An 18,978-nucleotide genomic window follows, 5' to 3' on the forward strand; every position below is an offset into this window, starting at 1 on the left:
CTTACACATGTCCTGGCACATATGCCCACACACAGCATGTGCACATAAGCACTCACCTTCACACAATAAATAAAGACGTGCTAATTGAACTGTTTAGAATCATTTCCCCCAACAAAATGTGCCCACGCATACTTCTTATTCTAATATCACATGGGCTTACTATCTATCTTCTATACCTTAACATGTGCTGCTGTTGCTTTTTCTCATGTGTTCTTGGGTAACTGTTCATCAGGAGATCTTTCAGACATCACTAGGTGAAGATCACTTAGTCCTGTGAAAGGCAGGCAGTGTCTGCTATGACTGTACGAGTTTGGACTTGAGAGAATGGTGGGATACCAACTCAAGCAGGATGCCCGATTTTCTCTGTCCCTGACACGTCAGGAAAAAGCAAGATGACCTCAAATTAATAGCCATTTGATTTTCTGAAATTTGTCTGGCTTCTTACTTTCATGCTTGCAAAATATCTTGGAACAAGAATTTAAAACTGAGAGTGAGCTGTTTCACACTTGATTTGGAATGCGACTCGGATGCTAAGGAGTGTGGGGAAAGAACTACCCTGACTACATATCCTCTTTGTTTCTTTTGTTTGTTCTTTGAAAAGATGCCCACTCACTGCAGCCTCTGTTTTCAGATCCCTAAAACAGCTCTTGTGCCTATTGCGGAGCTAGGATTGTGAACATCAAGTTAACAGTGTACAGTGTGATATACAGGAAGCAGTAAATTCTAATACTATCAATTGTCTATAAACCTCAATTTATAAAAAGGAGACTCTTACAGATTTTCATCTCTTTACATAAACTCATTTAAAATTCATAGTCTTTAATGGTGAATGAGAAAAATAGTTATGGTTTACTATGTATTTTATCTAATCCGTCAACTTTCTAGATGAAGAAATGTGCTCTAAAACTTCGCATAGTGAAGATCTCATAGCTGATGAATAGCAAATTAAAGCAAAAGTAGTCATTTTTTTCAAACAATATTTCTGTGAAATTACTCCTTTACCACTGATAATGAGTTATTAACGCACAATTTGAAAAAGTGTGTGCTGTGTTCATGTAGCCATATTTGGTACTTGTTTTGGGAGAAAAACGCAGGAGATGGTATGTGTAGTCCTGCAAAACTTGGCTTTTTGAAGTACAAGTTTGACAGTCCCTTCCTAGCTTTGGAATCTAGCCATTGTTTACTTTGTAAGACTTAATTCCTCACGTGATTGTTTGAGGTGGAACCTGACATTTGCATTCTAACTCTGCTAAGTAAGAAGGTAGAGGTTCTGGAAAAGCATGCTTCATGAGGAAGTGCATGATTGCACTATATGTAAACTCGATGACCAGAAGTCAGAGAATCAATAGTAAAGGTCTTTAAAGTCTGCTTCGAATTGTGAACTTGGAGGACCGAATGATCCTTTCTTTTTCCACCTTAGGGCACTGTCAGTGGTGTGCTGTTAGTCACACCAAACAATATAATGTTCGATCCACATAAAACAGACCCCTTGGTTCAAGAGAATGGCTGTGAGGAGTACGGCATCATGTGTCCGATGGAAGAGGTGATGTCCGCTGCCATGTACAAAGAAATTTTGGATAGCAAAATAAAGGAATCCTTGCCCACGTAAGTGTGCTGTTCACTGCAGCTTCTCTGTCCTTTCCTTTTCCTTTTTTCCTTTCTTTCCTTTTCTGTCTTCTTTCTTTTAGCGTTTAGATAGTTGGCCCTTCTTTAATATTCTTATTTTATTAGTTTTATTACAGCTGCTTTTCATTTTGTCAGTATGAAGCAAAAATTTAAGCACTATTGAGTAGTCGATTCTTGGTGTGCCTGGTATATAGTTAGTAATTGTGATTTTTATATTATTTGGTCAAAGAACCAGATATTTGACAAGTAACCTGTAGTACTCATGTAACTCAGTGCTTATCAGCCATTTGCTATTTAGACACAAAATGAAAATTTTAACTTCCTCAGTATTATTTGCAAAGATGGCAACTGTCAGTTTCCATGAAGGTGCCGAAGAGCAGCATGTGGGGTTGGAGTGTTGCATAGGTCCAGACCTGGCATCGAAATAGCCACAACAGCTTTCCATTTACAGTTCTTCTGGATGCAGAAAGTATAAAACGTGAAAGAACAGCCTATAGGGTGCACTCATGAAGAGCTGACCTTGGAATATTGCTGATCTGGGAGTTTGTGTCATATAATAGCATAGATTTGAGGCTACAATTTTAGGCAAAGCCTTTAAAAAGCAATATGTATGACCAAATAGCAGAAATTTAAAAGACTGAGGAAGAAAATGAGATATAACATACGGGGAAGCGTATAAAGAGAATTGATGTGTAATAGAAAAGAACACCCTCCTACTCCATACATGACTGGCAACCACTTAAAAGCAGACTTCACCTTAACTGATAACAGATGGTTTGCAGTCTTATGCCAGTTTAAAAATTAGACCTCAGGCCAAAAAAAAAGTTTAAAGGAAAAAGGAGCAAGCTACCTACATACTCTCAGGTCGTATGTAAGTTGCTAGGATGCCCATGATGGGATTAAACCCCTTCTTGGAAAGGGTCATTTTAGCCTCCAGTGGCAGATACTGTTTTGACTTGGTGAAATAATCTTTAGAAACATAAATAATTTCTAGAAAAAAAATATTCTAAACTCCTGGTGAATTTCTTAAGTTGCCAATCAAAGCCAATTTCAGGAAAACAAAACAAAGAAAACACTAAACAAACCACAATTACTGAGGTTAAGTGTGGAGATGATACAGACCAGCTCCAAGGGGAAAGAGGAATGCTGCTCAGTAGTGCGATCTTGTCCTGACGTTGTGTTTCAGAATTATCTTCTGTGTGGGCTTTGACTGCTTTGCAAAGAAGATCTAGTACTCCTTGTCTTTCATGACCATTTTATCATTCATCATATCACCTGGGAAGACGGTGACCTGAGTCCAAGCATTTTAAATATTGCCAGAAGGAAATACCCTTAAGTCTTGGTTTATATGTTAATTGAAATTAGGATTTGGCTTCAAACAAGATAAATGCAGCAAATGGTTTTTCAGAGTAATATTTTGTTTGCAAAGTAATGAAGATTTTAATGGGTTGCCCTCTTTTTAATGTTTGGAGAATTGATTTCTAAGGTGCCGTTCAGAACTGTGTTGTATTAAGTGCTAAATTAGCATTAATGTTTAGTCATTCAGAATATTAATCTCAGGCTAGAAAACTCACCTAAATACATATTCTTAAAATACATATATCTATTAACTGCTAGTCTCTTGTTTCCCAAAGCTTGTGGCCAGTTCCTTGACCCTGTGGGTGGGTGCACTTTTTGTGAATCACCAGTAGATGGCACCATTTCACATTCAGTATTGCCAGATAAATGCCTGTATTAAAAGATGAATCCAGTAGAGGCAGAAGACACTTGAACTAAATGTTCAAAATAACTACATTTTACATATATCACTTAGAAAAGATAAAATTTTGTGTTTTGTTACAAGAACTTGAAACCCACAAGAAAGTTACATAAGAGCCTTAATCAGCTTTAATATCCTCAGAAGGCACTTATTCGGTGTTGACTTATTTTCTATCTTTCTATTTGATGTATTTTTGTTCTCTAGCTACATATGCACAAATATTGATGCTTTGCCACTGGGACATCAAATAATTTACACTTATTATAAAGCAACTTTAACCGCCAGTCTAAATTGCTGACTTATTTAGTGATGCTTATTTCTAGAACTGTCCTCTTGTGAACATTGTTATTTACCTAAACCAAAGCTAGTGAAGGTGCACATGAGACCCGGGTGTAAGATATTTACTATCTAACATCTTAGTTCTTTAACTGAACAAATTCTTTTAGAATTGTTCTGAGCACTTAAGTAGCTTAAGGCTTCCCTTAAATGTTTGGCCTGGGGTTGCTTTTAACCTTTGCATTATAGCTGTGAAGTTTAGTTTCACCTCTCTTTGCATATAAATAAGCTCTGCATATGTATGTGATATATTGAAATTTTCTGTTTTCTGAATTCTACCAATGAAAGTTTTAGTTAAGTATTATAATTTCATCAAGAATTTGTTATCAAATTTTGTTGTAGATTACTTACAAAGAAATTTTCCATTGATATTTCCCAAATAGTAAACAGTTTATGAAAAATTTTGATGTAGTTACGTGGTGTATATGAAAAACATGATATTTTTATTTTCTGTTGAGATCTATACTTGTATGCCTATTTGGAAAAGCCTCTTTTGTGATATTTTATTGTTTGGTTTTGGAAGGTAAAATGTTACAGTTTTTAATGTCTAACAGTTTTTAATTTTATCTGATAACAGAGAAATAGAGGAATTGTCAGGAAGGGACTTCTGCCGTGCCAAGAAAATGACAGGCCTCAGTGCTGAGGACACGGACTCGAGAGCCCGCGATCCAGGTAACGGCAGTGGCAGCACTGCCCCCAGGAGCACCGAGGAGTCTTTCTCTGAGGATGTCTTCACCGAGTCCGAGCTCTCTCCTGTCCGGGAGGAACTCCTCTCCTCAGAGCTGCGACAAGATCAGTCATCTGGCGCTTCGTCAGAATCTGTGCAAACTGTCAGTCAGATGGAAGTAGAGTCTTTGGCAGCCAAGTCGGAGCCTACTAATATTCCTGACCACATTAACACACATACTGGACGTTCTTCACATGAAGGGCCTTTATCTCATGAAACTGGTTTAAGTAGTCTTGAAATGGCTGCTAAAGAAGGAGATAAGGCTACAGAAAAACTTGAAGAAGTCTCAGGCCCTAAAGAACAAAGCACAGATGTGAGAGGTCAGGATGAGCAGGATTCTGCCCATCCTGAAAGCTCACTACAGCAACAGGAAGGTGAAGGAAAGGTCCCTTCTGGAGAAACTGTGGAACTTAAAGAAAAGCCAGCTGCTCCGAAGGAAAAACCAGGGAAAGAGCAAAAACGGGAGTCAGAGACTGAAGTGGAGGAGCTACGCAAACTCTGGAAAACGCACTCGATGCAGCAAGCTAAGCAGCAGAGAGACACGATTCAGCAGGTGTCACAGAAAGAAAGTAAACATAAAAGTGCCTCTGCGGATGGACATGCGGACGGTGAGTGTCAGGGGGGGTGGGAGGTCGGTGTCTTGTAGTGCGTGCTGCGTTCTTCTTTCCCCTCTGGTCGCAGGCTGCAGGGTTAGATCAGCCTGAATGACAGTCCCACGGCTCTTGATTGACGTCACTCTGGGGACTGTCTGTGCTGGGCCTTGTCCCTGAACATCTCCTAACTCAGTGCGTTCTCTCTAGAGTTTGTCTTAGGAAAAGTGTATCCACACGGTGTAGTACATTGATTACTCCATGCTTTTTAAGGTCTTGGTATGATTTTATCATTGCATATGTAATATTTGAATTGCGACTTATGATTGTCAAAGTTTTGATCTCATAATTTTTTGGAAAACACTGTTGGACATAAAAATCTACCTCTAGAATTCTTTTGTATACATAAAAATCCCATCCTTATCTGATTAGATGGATGGTTTCTTTTCAAAACAAGCATGCAGGGAAAAGTGACCGCTTCCTCTCTTAGTTCAGTTTTTGTCCATATTAGAGTTACTGTCATAGTTTTTGTTGCTAACATATTATGCTTTTGCTTCATACATTATGAGTTAAGTAGCTATGGCTCAAATAACTTAGTAACGTTCTCTCAATTCTATTGAGGAGTTGCTTACATTAAGTCAATTTATATATGAGCTCTTTTACTACTTTAATTTCAAGTTTTTATTTTACTGAAATACACATTAAATTTACTACTTTATTGAAATACACAAGTTAAATTTACCATTTTGCCTTTTTCCCTATGAAATGGACATATAAAATTTACCATTTTAACCATTTTGAAATCTATAATTTGTGGGCATCAATATTTTCATATTGTTGGATACTCATCACTGATATCCATCTTGAGAACTTTCAGTGTCTTCTCAAAGCAAGACAGTAGTTAACCAAGCAATTAACTGTCACTGCTCCCTTCCCCGGTCATCACCAGTATATGTTCTGTGTCTTCCTTTACTCCAGGCCCTTCATATGAGTGAGGCCACACACAGTTTCTGTGCTACATACTTCATTTAGTATCATGCATTCATCACTTATCTGTGTTATAGAATGTGCTAGAATTTCCTATCTCTCTAAAAAATTATTTATTTTTGAGATTATAATTACATCATTACCCTTTGTTTTCATCCAAGCCTTACCTTATACTCCTTCTTGCTCTCTTTCCAAGTCATGGCCTCTCTTGCCATTAATTGTTGTTATATACAGACTGGGCAGATTGTGCTTATTTGCTTAGGAGGGTGTTTGTGTGTGTGTGTGTGTGTGTGTGTGTGTGTGTGTGTGTGTGTGTGCGTGCGTATACATACACATATACACATGTGTATGTAACAAAAATTTCCATTTTCTTTAAGGACGAAAAATTAATATTTTTGTGTATGTATGTGTCACATGTTATTAGCCAGCAGTATCAGGGTATCTCTGGTTGATGCAAAGAAAAGTCAGTCATAATTACAGTATTGTAAATCATGCTGCAATGAACAAATTTTGTACAGAAGGGAGTCTCTCCTCTCAGGTTTTGGGGGAGTAATTCGCATATACCAAAAGAGGACTTGCCCGTTCACTCCTCACTGATTCCGTTCTGAGGATCCACGTGTTGTCCACAGTTGCTGTGTACCACGTTCATCTCTTCAGCAGTCCCCCTGCCATGCTGCACATACTGTGATTGCCTGTAATCCCCGCACCTTGTAGGCGAGGCAAGAAGACTCCCTTAGTGTTGAGACCAACCTTGTCTACACAGCAAGAGTCTGCTTCCAAAAGCCTAAGAAATAGGAATGTTGTTCTTAGACAAGGCAGGCCTTGGTCCCCCTTCTGCCTTCCAAACGCATGTGCTACAACACTCAGCTTTCAGTCTTAAGATACTGAATTTTCTTTGTATCATCCAGTTGAGATACTTTGAAAACCTAAGATTATACACATTAGTTATTAAAGAATGCATTTATTCAAAGCAATTTCTGTGTGAGCTCTTTTTTCTATAGTATTTTTTCTTTGTTCAGAACACAATAAACACTTATTAGGAACATTGTCAAATACAGGAAATTATAACACAACTTATAAAATTATCTGGAATTTATTACCAAAGATGATCAACTAGTGTTAGAGTTCTTGCAGATCTTTAGAAGGCATTTTTGGTTTTGACTGATAATTGCATTTATCTGTACATACAGATTTTAATGTAAACTCAGGATTGTACTAATGTAGAGCTATTTCCTGCTTCTTTTAACTTAACATTTGTGTGGTGTACACTTTTGTGTTTTCATTATAGTTTTTTCAAAATGTGGTTTTATTGGTCTTATAATTTATCCAACCATTTACTTGTTTTTAACAATTCAAATTGTTAAGACAGTTATTCCCTTTGGTATAAGTGACATTGGCATGAAGATCTTTATATATAGTATTTGGCTTATATATTTTTTGAAATCTTTGAAAAGGTTAAAAAGTAATCTCTATTAAATTAAATAGTGTGATTCTGTAGACTACAAGAATAATATATGCTAGATTATGATAGCCATATACCAAGAGGAGAAAATTAGTGAGTATTTTAGATAGCTTTCTCTGGGTTGTACTATTGGTATCTTCTTTTTAAGGAAATATTAGTTTAAAATACCAGTTTTTAATAACGATAGTGTATAATATGGAAATACTAAAGTTTTTCAAAATTTATTATATCGTAAGATGGAAACATTGTAATCAGTATTAAACTTTAGGATTCAATAATGGGAAGGACAGAATGACAAACACTCCTCCCTTTAACTGGTGACTAATGCTGGGGCACATAGGTTCTACACTTTGTCCAGTACTTGATGGGGTGGCGGGTAGCTTTACACTGCTCCTTCCTCCAAGGATGCTGCTGAGGCAAGTTAATTAATGTCCATGGTTTTGGACTTAATCCTACTGTCAGGCCCCAAATAATTTATGTCTCTGGTTAGAGGTAATTTAGACATAATTAACTGTCCTAACATTGCTTTGCAGCTGATATTATATTGTTGATTTCTCATACCTTTGTATGTATGTAAAGAGTAGAGATTTCATTAATTTTTTTACTTGAATAGCCATATTAAAATAACCATTTAGAAATTCTGTATACTTATGTAGATGTGATTTTTAAAGATTAACAGAGAATCTGCAGAACATTTTACATGTATATGCAGTTCAGCAGAGGTATTATTAAAAACTTATTGAAAATGAACTTTTGTATTTTTTCCTAATAGTCCTCGACAAAATTTCAGTTCACAAACTTGGCTCTTTCATTTAATATTACTGTTTCAGTAACTATATCTTCCATGCAAATAAGTACAAGTTAGTTAAATGAATATGCCTGAGTACCAGTAAAATGCATTACTTTATAATTAGGAACTAGAATGTAAAATTCCTTCATTTAAGTCACTTTGATGTACTCTACAACTGAATGGATACTATTTACATATCACTTCTAGGCGCTTCACTTTTAAAGGATAAGAGAAGGCATCGATTACATAAATTCTTATGTCTCCGAGTTGGAAAACCGATGAGAAAAACATTTGTATCTCAAGCCAGTGCTACAATGCAACAGTATGCACAAAGAGATAAGAAACATGAATATTGGTTTGCAGTGCCACAAGAAAGGTAAAATAAAAACTTATGTTTTGCTTACAAGATTCTTTTATAAATCACAATACCAAAAGCAAAATGCCTTAAAGCCTACATCTCCTAATTAAAGTAGGTTGGCTTGGTGGCATATATCTTTAATTCTGGCATTAGACAGGAGTTGTAAGTTCAAGGACAGTTTGACCTACACAGTTCAAGGCCATCCTGTACTATATAACAAGACTAAAATAGATAAGTTGCAAAGGCTAGTTTTAATCTATTTGAAATAAGCTCCTATCTGATACTTTTTAGTTTATGCCTTTAAAAATTTCATATTTGCCAGGCAGTAGTGGCACATGCCTGTAACCCCAGCACTCAGGAGGCAGAGGCAGGCAACTCTCTGTGAGTTTGAGGCCAGCTTGCTCTACAGCGCTAGCTCTGGGACAGCTAGAGCTCTTACATAGAGAAACTCTGTCTTGAAAAAACAAACAAACAGAAAATATTTTCATATTTACAGTTTATTGCAAAACATTGGGATATGAATGATATTTTAATAGCAAAGTACTTACACATTAGACTGTAAAGATTCGTGAATAATACACAGCCTTTTTGAAGGAAAATAATGATATATAGTTTTTTATTTGACATTTTATCTTTAAATTTATATTTTTTAGCATATTTTCTTATAGAATCTTGTAAGGTGTTTTTATTCTTTGTTAACATTTTTGCAACAAATTACATGTACTTAATATATTTCTCTTTATATGCTGAAATTGCGTGTTTTTAACTTACTAGGACTGTTGACAAGATAGTAAAGGACTTTTCTGTGGAGGGATGCTGGCAGCCTAGCAGGCTTCAGTTTTGTGCATGCTAGCAGAAAACAAGGTGACAGCAATGCAGTGGTCCAGATAACAGAGAAGTGTTGTCAGTAAAGGGTGGGATAGATTTCAGGATTGGGCTTCACCTTCCCATTTTTATTTTTCTTTAATTGACGAGCCTAGTTTATCTAAAAATCAATAATAATCTCAAAATTATTTTACTCAGTTCTTTTATGTTTATATATCTTCCAAAAGTTACTTAATCTTTTATCATAACTTTTAGTAATTATCAGTGAACTACTCATTGAAAACTCCCCCAGTTCTGTGTTTTTCAGTGATTTTGAAGCAACTGGATATACAAGACGACTTTTGATGTAGAAATTATTCCTAGCATCATCACCAACCTTGATTAGCCTTAGAGTATTTAAACTTAATAATGTCCTCCTAAAAAACGAATGTGTTAGAGTATCCTCCTATTTTTTTCTTAAATTGGGAATAAAAGCACTTCAGTGGAAGCAGATGACAGGTTGTCTGTGATGCATCTGGGCCTTATTGTAGAGAGAACTAATCAAGTGAGAGGTGTTAGAGGAATAGTGTATCTTGGAAATCCTGTGGAGTCTGCTTTGAATACTATTACTTTCGTGGATCTAGTGATAAACTTCTCCTTCTTCCCTCTGCACTATCAAACATCAAATAATGTGTATTTCTTCTTTAAATTGACAGTTTAGCAGTTAAAAATGTTTCATTTGCACAATTCACTACTTGAAAGAAACAGATTCAATGGAATAATAAGTAATATTAAGTGATTATAATGAAAAATGTAACTGTTTAGTTAAATCTAACATAAAAATTTAGTTTTTCTTATTATTCTTGATTATTTCTTAATTTCTTAATTCCATTTAGATGGAATTTGGTTTTTAATGTTGTTCTTCATTTCAAACCTAAGTGTTACAACCTTAAACTGGGAAAAAAGCTGTCAATCCTCCTTGATTGAAACTAATACTACCCTACCACCTTATTACCCAAGTTAGAAATTTCATTGCAAATAATAATTAAGATGTACCTTGGCTTTTATTAATATTACTGGAATTTTGAACATTATCATAGACAGAAAACTTAAGAGAATTGTTGATAGTGACTAATTACCTGGAAGGTAAAACTTACTAGCCTTTTAATATGTGAGGTGTCACATAACGTTTTAGATCATGAGATGGATGTATAATTCCTAGAACCGTTGCTATTGGCTGTTACATGTTAGCTGGGAGTTTTCTGTTTCAATTGCCCATGCTAACTAAATCAGTAAACACATAGTTTATTGCATAGTGCAGCAACCGATACAGTTTGTTACAGTTAGCAAAATACCAGAAGGGGAAACAGGTGTGTAAAAGATCAGATTGTCAACCTCTGAAGCAAGACTTGACTGTGGACTGCTGCTTCACTCCGAATGCTGCTTGTTGATTTCCTCCCCACTCCTGCTGTCTTCAGTAGGAAGCATTACTCTGTGGTTAGTACAGTGAAAAGCCTTCCAAAGGCAGTCCTAGTGCAGTGTGTTTTTAGAACTTAACAAATGATAGTCAGTTTTTAAAGATAATGTCTTCCTGATAGTGAAATTTATTGTTTAACAAAGCCTAGCATATTCTGAAAGTCTTCAACTTCTATCAAAACATTTCACAAATATAGTCTTTTAACTTTAGCTAATAGCACATAATACTAGGCCTATTAACAACCATTTGCTCTAACAGGACAGAGCATTTGTATGCCTTCTTCGTTCAGTGGAGTCCAGAAATATATGCAGAAGATACTGGTGAATATACCAGAGAGCCTGGATTCATAGTAGTCAAAAAGATTGAAGAGTCTGAAACAGGTGAAGATGCTACTGGTGAAGCCGCAGCCAGGGAGTGGGAGGTAAGAAGAGTGAGACTCGCAGCAGCATCTCATTGGCTTCCTCTTCACTGGGTGGGACTGTATAACTTACGGTGCTCCATAGACGTGGAGAAGTCACTGAAGGCCATTCATAGTCCATGCACAGATGTGTTTATTGGATGAATCTAAGGAGTAGCTTAATGCTCTTTGTCACTCTGCTTTTATATTAAGATACTGGGTCATTAACGATAAAGTAATTTTTAATGTATTTTAGTATTGTTAAAGAAAGATAACATGGCAAAGTTGGAAATAACATTAATTGTTCTTATATTGTCATAGAAAATTTCCTATTTGACTTATCTGTATTTTTTTCTTCTACATGAAAAACACTCATTTAGCACATTTGGAAAAATTAGCTGTCATTTCCAAGTTTCATACCTAATAAGCATTATCTTGACCTGAATTTGGTGATACTAATGTGAGGGCAGTAAGTTGGTGCTAATTTTATATTAAAAATTTTTATGTGCTCAAATTTAATGAGTTTATAAACAGTGTCCAAGTTAATACTGAAAAGCTTTTTTAAAAGCTCCCTGTAGATAAAAAAAAATTTAAGATTATGTCATTTTATATGCTTTATCTTGGGATGTGGATAGGATAATAACATTTTCATTATTTTGGTATTTTTATCTTAATTAATCTCTTCTTTATATTATTAGAAAGCAGAGCAGATGCTAAAATGTGATAATAAATGGAGTCAAATTTTATTATCCATTTGGTTAATGTTCATGGTTATTTGTGTGATAGGAATTTACTGTGCATACACTTAGCATGTATAATGATGAAGGTATACATGGCGTGTCTTGTTTAAGCTGTGTTCCTGATTTTTTTGTCTGACGTCATTGTGTTTTACATACAACATCTGTTTCTACTATATCATCAATATGATGAAGGGAAAGAAAAATAACATTGTATATTTATTTCAATATCTAAATAAAAAGTATTAATCTTAGCTACAGCTTTATTTTTAACAGCTCCAAGTTAGTAATCACCTGAGTTACTATCAGCAGAATAGATGGGTAAATTTGCAGATATTTATAGCATTCAAGTAATACACCAATGAAAAAATACCTGAGGTTATAAGCAATTGCATGGACATATCTCCTAGATAATGGGTGCAGAACAGGGGAAGGTCTAATGTCAAAAGAGCAAAAGTACCTGAAGTCCGTAGACTCCTGGTTCCTGGAAACTGAGGAGTAGCAAAGAGGCAGGAAGGGAATTTATGGAGAGTGCTGGGCACACGTTTCCACTTACTGTGTGTGGATGGGGTCACATGGCGACTCGGTATTCCGGCTGTGTTCTTAGCTTCAGAAGGTAAACTGTCCAGATTTCCAAAGATGTGTACAAGTTTAAGATAGTAGCAGTTAAAGTAGGTTACAACAAGAGGAAATAAATTAGTAAAAGATGTTATGTAAATGATGAGGATTTAATGGCAACCAGGTTATGATGAAGTTTCTAACTGGGGCAGTAAAATGATGGGTGGCAGTATTTTGAATCAAGAAAGAGAATCAAGATCTTTTCCCCTAATTTGGTTGGATCACTTAAGTTTGGATATATGAAACTAATGACTTTTTCTTGCTTCTTCTTTTCATGTGAATGCATGTGTAGTGTGCATGGATGTGTATGAATGTTTGCATATGTGTGGACTGTAGTATGTGTACAAGGCTGATATGAATCTTCTTGATTGCTCTTCTACCTTATTCTTTAAGGCAGCAGATCTCAGTAAAACCCAGAGTTTACAGATACTGCTTATCTTCACAGCCATCTTGTCTGGTGATCCCCATCTCCATTTTTAAAGCTGAAATCACAGGCAGCCTCCACTGCACCTGGTCCTTACATGGCTTCTGAGGCTCCAAGTTCCCATATTTAGGTTTTGCTTTTCTACCTGATAAGCACTTTAACCTGTGACATCCCCCCATTCCCACTGCTGACTATTTTGACTCAAAGAAATGGCTTCAGTTTCTGGGGAAAACTTTGAGGATTATAATTTAAAGTTTAAAGATTTATATACCTTCTCGTTTGTCCTGGGAAAATTTACCCAAAACAAAACAGTAGTGGTAGGAAAAGTTGAGTTTGTAAACTTGCTCCACCTTGTAGAACCAGCGTCGTGTGGATTAGTGCAGTAGCTGCTGCTTGTTCGTGACTGTGGGGGTCTTGAACATGAGTAGTGCAACTAAGGAACTAAGCTTCAGACTGAAAGGCTGATACCTTACCCTGGTAGCAGATTTCCTTAAGACTGCTTGGACAACCTGTATGCGTGATTAACTTTCCAACTATAAACTTTATGAGATTATAAGCCAGAAAGTAAAATTGGCTGCCATCTGCTTTTCTCATTTTGCATCTTACACAAGTCTTTTGTATTAACATCAGTGATGGAAAATGTGTGACCTGAAAGAGCAATGCTTTCCATCTTAGGAAGGTTCTGTTAGGAAGTTCTTTGTTACTGTTTGATCTGTTCGCCTTCATCCCTTCTTCTAGGGACCATCAATAACAAAAATCAAAAGTTTGTGTATATGACAATAATGTGGAAAGACGACGTACCTTTCCTCCTACTCTCCCGGCGCAGAGGATTCCGTCAATCACTTGTTGGCCATTGTAGATCCTTGCATACCCTCTGTCATCTTCCTAATTCCGCTAAGATTTGTTAAACAATTGTACGTCATGGCGCCCAAAATTGCCAGATGTGCAGTTTGAATAGGAAAACTTTAAAGATGTATTTAATTAGCTTTGTCTCCAAACTACAGAAATTAAATGACAGTCTTATGACTAAATAAAAAGGCAAGAATTTCAGAATCAGAAGTCTGGGGACAGTAGGAAGAAGGCGCAGTGTTGGAGATTTATGTGTGAGTTCCAGACAAGCTGACCAGCCGAACCCCTCTCCCACAAAAAGGGGTGAGGTTTAGCCACATTTCAGCAGTGAGGTCCCCTAATGATACGTCAGAACAAACACTGCGTTATGAAAGGGATCTGAGAAGTCCGAGGAACATTGTCGGAGTTGGTTTTCTCCTTCCACTGTGTGGACCCCAGGAATCAGGCCACCAGGCAGCAAGCCCCTTTGCCACCTGTCCCTCTCCCTGACTGGAGTTCCGTTTTGGGAGTGACTGTTGTCAGAAGAAAAGGCTCTAACTTTATCTCTTGCCAAAGCATTGATAAATTGGTGTTCCATTCAGTTTTACTTCCTTAGATGCTGATTCTTTTTTCAGTGTTTGATATTACTCAGAACTTTTCAATCACCCAAAGCTCATCAATTTAAGTATAAATGTGATATGTCACCTGCTTATGATGTAAGCCCCCAAAGGATTATTCAAAGCATTTTATCATCTACCTTCTGGCTTAATTTTTCAAATTATTTGTATGTTGATTTTGATTATAACTTCCAATGTTCTCCAGTTGGATTACATACATGTAAATATTTAACTTAATGTTAGTTTTCTGCACCACTAAACTCAATGATATCATTACTGGATTTTCCCCCTATTGTATGGACTCAGTTCTGTTTGCACAGCTGTCATTAGGTAGAATTATCACTGTAGTCATTCATTAGATTTTCCAAAGAAGAACACCACTGTAATACTGCTGCATCTTCCGATAAAAGCCATGCCAGAGGACTGCAGTTGCATATTTAACATGGTATCTGCTAAACAGCTGGGTAATAATAAATGCGCTTATGTTTATTTTCCTAAATATATTTCATTATAGTTATTAAAGAACTGTGTAATTGCAAATTAAAATTGAGTCAGTATATTAAAGTACAAGCAAAAATATTTCCTAATCATTCCTAACTCAGCCTAGTTATCAAAATGCACATTCAGTTAAAACTATTAAGCAATAAAAGGAGTCTTTATGTCTACAGTCAACATAAGGAGATCACATTTCTCAGGGATGGCTATTGAATGGACAGCAAACAGAACAGGCTGTGCTGTGCTTGTTGGTTTTGTTTTGTTGTTTTGTTTTTAATATCACACTTCATTTTGAAGCACCTATTTTCGTGTTTGAGAAAGATTGTCTAGTAGTTTTGGCAGGTTTTTAAAACATCACCCCCCCATTTTTTTAGTATTGTTGATGGTTTTGTTTTGGGGAGTGGTGTTAAGGGGATGCCCTGTGACCACAGTGTATTTTGTCATTATGTGGTGGAAAGTAATGGGAAGGGCTGGTATACAGGGAGGAGAATAGTAAGTGCAGGGTATGCTGGGTTCTATGGGGGTGCAGTGCTGTATGTCCTTGAAAAGTAGTGTCTATGTGAGGAGATGGCATTGTGTATTATACATAGCAAGTTAACAGGAGAGCCAGTTTACCTTAAAGTGGAAGAAATATTTGGACATAACCATTATAGCATAGAAAAAACTGAACTCCAGATAATTTACATCTAAATTAAATCTAGTTATGGTTTGTACTTAATCTTTTAACAAATAAGCTGCTTGTATTCCATATACTAGTAGTTAATGAAGGATAGCATATATAGACACAGTAAATATAAGTATCTCTCAATAAATAATATACTAGAAAACATTTTAAAATGAGCTTATTATCTATGAATATTCTCTTAAAATTAAATTTTTAGGATTATTGGCTATAAGTAATAAAAGTCTAACAAAAAAGAAATAGAAAAAAGTTATGGAACTATATGAACAAACAGTAAAATGTTAATTGCAGTCATATGTGTGATTTGGGAGGAATTCTGGAAATTATACACAGTGCATTACGTGTAACCATGACACTTTTAGTGTATCTGTTAGTGCCATGGAAATATGTGCTCTGTGTCTTTAAACTCTGGAGCCCTTTCTTTGCACATTTGGGTGCGGTGCAACCGAACTTAAGCATGGGAAACACTCTCTTCCCTCCCCAGCTTTACAGTCTCCACTCAGGACTGTCTGTTCAATGGATACTACTTAGTGATTAGCTCTCTGTCACGTCAATCAAATCTTTGTTGCTAGCAAACTGTTTTGTCACTGTAGCAGGGCTCTGGTGCTGGACATTTATCTTTGACAGAGGAAGAATGCTTTTGAAAACAGTTCCTCCGTGATTTGCTGAAGCTTAATGTGACCTGGGAAGGAAATGTCCCGTCTCTGGTATGGGAAAAAAGGGAGAAGACATCAACCAGTTAATCATAAATACACTCTGGTAAATCTTGATCAATTATAGCAGTTTCTGTATCTGCCAGTCTTGTATCAGTGCCATTATGCAAAATTATCTAGTACTTGAATATATAAACAGAATATTTATAGAGTAAAAATGTAAAAGATTGGAGAAAATACTTTGAAGATATAGCTAAGCATTCTAAATATCTGTCAAAAGGGAATTAATATGCCACTAGAATTTTGCTGTGTAAAAATAAGGTGTTTTTTATTCACTTCAGAAAAAAGATAGCAAATCTTTATTACTGTCTTAATGTTTTCATTTAAACTTAATCTTGTAGGAAAGGATTCAGAATTGTTTTCCTTGTCTAAAAGAAGAGAAGAGAGTAAAAACTAAATTTAATTTAATAGATTCTGTTATAACTTTTAGGGAACTCTTGAAAATATGCTATTATTCTGTAGTCTAAGAAATGGTTTGTAAAGCTATTCAAAAAGTTTCTTTGTACTCTCCTAAATGTAAAGCATGTCAAAAATGAGAAAATCCCTTTAGTTGATGTTATTAATTATCATTTCAGGTTTTTAATTTTCTATTACATCAACACTTAGGGTTTTATGCACCTCAAAATATTAAATTTTAAATTTGTGACCAGATTTATTAGATTAACTACTTAGCTTTTTAGTTTTTAACCAAGAGCAATAAAAGTATTCATAGTCTTTTATTTACAGTTTAAATAAGTACTTACCATTAATTTTTAAAAATATTTTAATTACAAATTTAGGCAAATTGTAGATGTTTTGAGCTGCATAGGTCAGCATAATGCCGCACATCACATACTTACTACACTCCCCAAGTCCGTCATGCTTGTTAGAAGCTCTTTTCTAATTGTTTTCTCGGGTGTTTTTCCTGTTTCTTACTGGTCATCAGCTTTGCCTGTGTATGTGGTGTAGACAAGCATGTAATAGTTCACTTGACTTTCATCAGAGCTTGGAAAGTGCAGTTGTGAGATGAGGAAGTCTGCATGGAGTGTTCTGGACTAAGGTGAATCAGCTCACAGTTAGCAAGGCTTCACACCCCACTTGGTCGAATGAAGGTTTTCTGGGTAGTGCTGTGTCCTCCTGTGTGTCGAGCTCAGTTCCAGCGTTCCTGCTTGAGATGCGGATCTAGGAGTGAAGCACAGGGAAGGGCTTGAGCAAGGTGGGTTTGTAATGGGTGGCCGAGAGGCCCTGTGGTAGGCTTTCCTTATCAGGGCTCTTCTGTGTTGAAACTGAAAGCAAAACATGTTTCTTCTGAGAGAATAAACAGTGTGTCGGAACCCTGACAATTGAGGTTTCTTCTCTCTGTGTCACTGCTTTTTAGTATGCTTCATGTGTTTTACACATCTGATCAATAGTTACCGAGAGACTTCAATGATAAACTGTCTTACAGAGCTGCTATGTGATCATATATTTCTGTCAGCAGTGACAGTAGTCTAAATACTAGTATATGTACTGTCAAATTTGATCTTATACTTAACCCATATGCTAATAAGAGATATTTTCATTTTATGAAAGAGATAACTTAACTCAAACATATTGAAGGACTGGCAGGATGGCTCAGTGGGTAAAGATACTTGCTGCAAAACTTGATGATCCCAGTTCAATCTCCAGGACCCATGTGGTGGAAAGAGAACACTGACGACTGAAAGTTGTCCTCTGACTCCACACATGCTCCCTGGCACATACATACTCTCACATATACAAAGTAAACAAATATTATTTTAAAATAACATTTATCATATTAGATAGAAGATGCCTCAGACAAAATGTATAGAAGGAAATTAACCCTCTGCAACTTAGCTTCCATGAGAATCATATTACCCAATTACGCTTGCTTTGTTTTTATTCCTTTCATTTTTTAGCCTTAAGGCTGCTTTTAAAATTCATGCTGACATCTTCAACTTTGATTTCCAGTCATTGATTTGCTTGGAGCTGGTCATGTATTTGTTAGACACTTGTTTCAGTTCTTATCTTTTTGTTATCAGTTAGTAAGCTGTAATTTGCTGGAAAGTATTTGATAAAAATTTAGGCTTAGTCCAATTCGTCTTCAGCATTAAAGTCATTATGTACCAACATTACTTTTTTATTTTTATTAGTAATTTGTTTTTTCACCATTTTAATTACTTTAGATTGTCCTCATGTGAAAAAGACAGGTTTTCTTTATCTGGCATTTTGCATGTGGAACCACAGTGAAGGAAAGCTGCTGATGCATTTCTGACATGTCTGTGAATTAGCTCCCACACTGGCTTCCAAAGCAGCAGCACTTTAAATGTGCAGTCGGTCAACTGCAGCCTGAGGCCTGCAGTCGTGATGAGGGAGATAGTGACTGCAGCTAGCTCTGGATCTTGAGTGCTATTCTAAATACCCAGCGTAAGTTGTCCTTGTGAAGCTTTACAACCCCGTAAGTATTACTCTATTGTGTCTCCTTTGTACACGAGTCAGGGACATCTACTTCAGTGGTTAAATTCAGAGTGAGCCCTTCACTCTATGTGTCCCGTCCATGTCTTTAAGTCTC

The 18,978-nt window shown here is 36.2% G+C and overlaps 1 protein-coding gene across 11 annotated transcripts in view; it reads left to right on the forward strand.

Annotated features, from left to right (window-relative positions):
• The window catches only part of Oxr1 (oxidation resistance 1), a 401,129-nt gene that overhangs the window by 359,987 nt on the left and 22,164 nt on the right, over nt 1–18,978 (forward strand). For 9 of the 11 annotated variants that reach the window (XM_028879297.2, XM_028879299.2, XM_028879300.2 and 6 more), the window contains 4 exons: nt 1,421–1,605; nt 4,299–5,056; nt 8,485–8,653; nt 11,175–11,337. In XM_028879297.2, coding sequence (XP_028735130.1) covers nt 1,421–1,605; nt 4,299–5,056; nt 8,485–8,653; nt 11,175–11,337 — 1,275 coding nt within the window. Of the gene's footprint in view, nt 1–1,420; nt 1,606–4,298; nt 5,057–8,484; nt 8,654–11,174; nt 11,338–15,928; nt 16,474–18,978 lie in introns of those variants that run through there. The other 2 variants (XM_028879301.2, XM_028879302.2) reach the window with 2 other exon arrangements.

This window comes from Peromyscus leucopus, chromosome 20 (assembly GCF_004664715.2).
Source record: "Peromyscus leucopus breed LL Stock chromosome 20, UCI_PerLeu_2.1, whole genome shotgun sequence".
Taxonomy (NCBI): Eukaryota; Metazoa; Chordata; class Mammalia; order Rodentia; family Cricetidae; genus Peromyscus; species Peromyscus leucopus.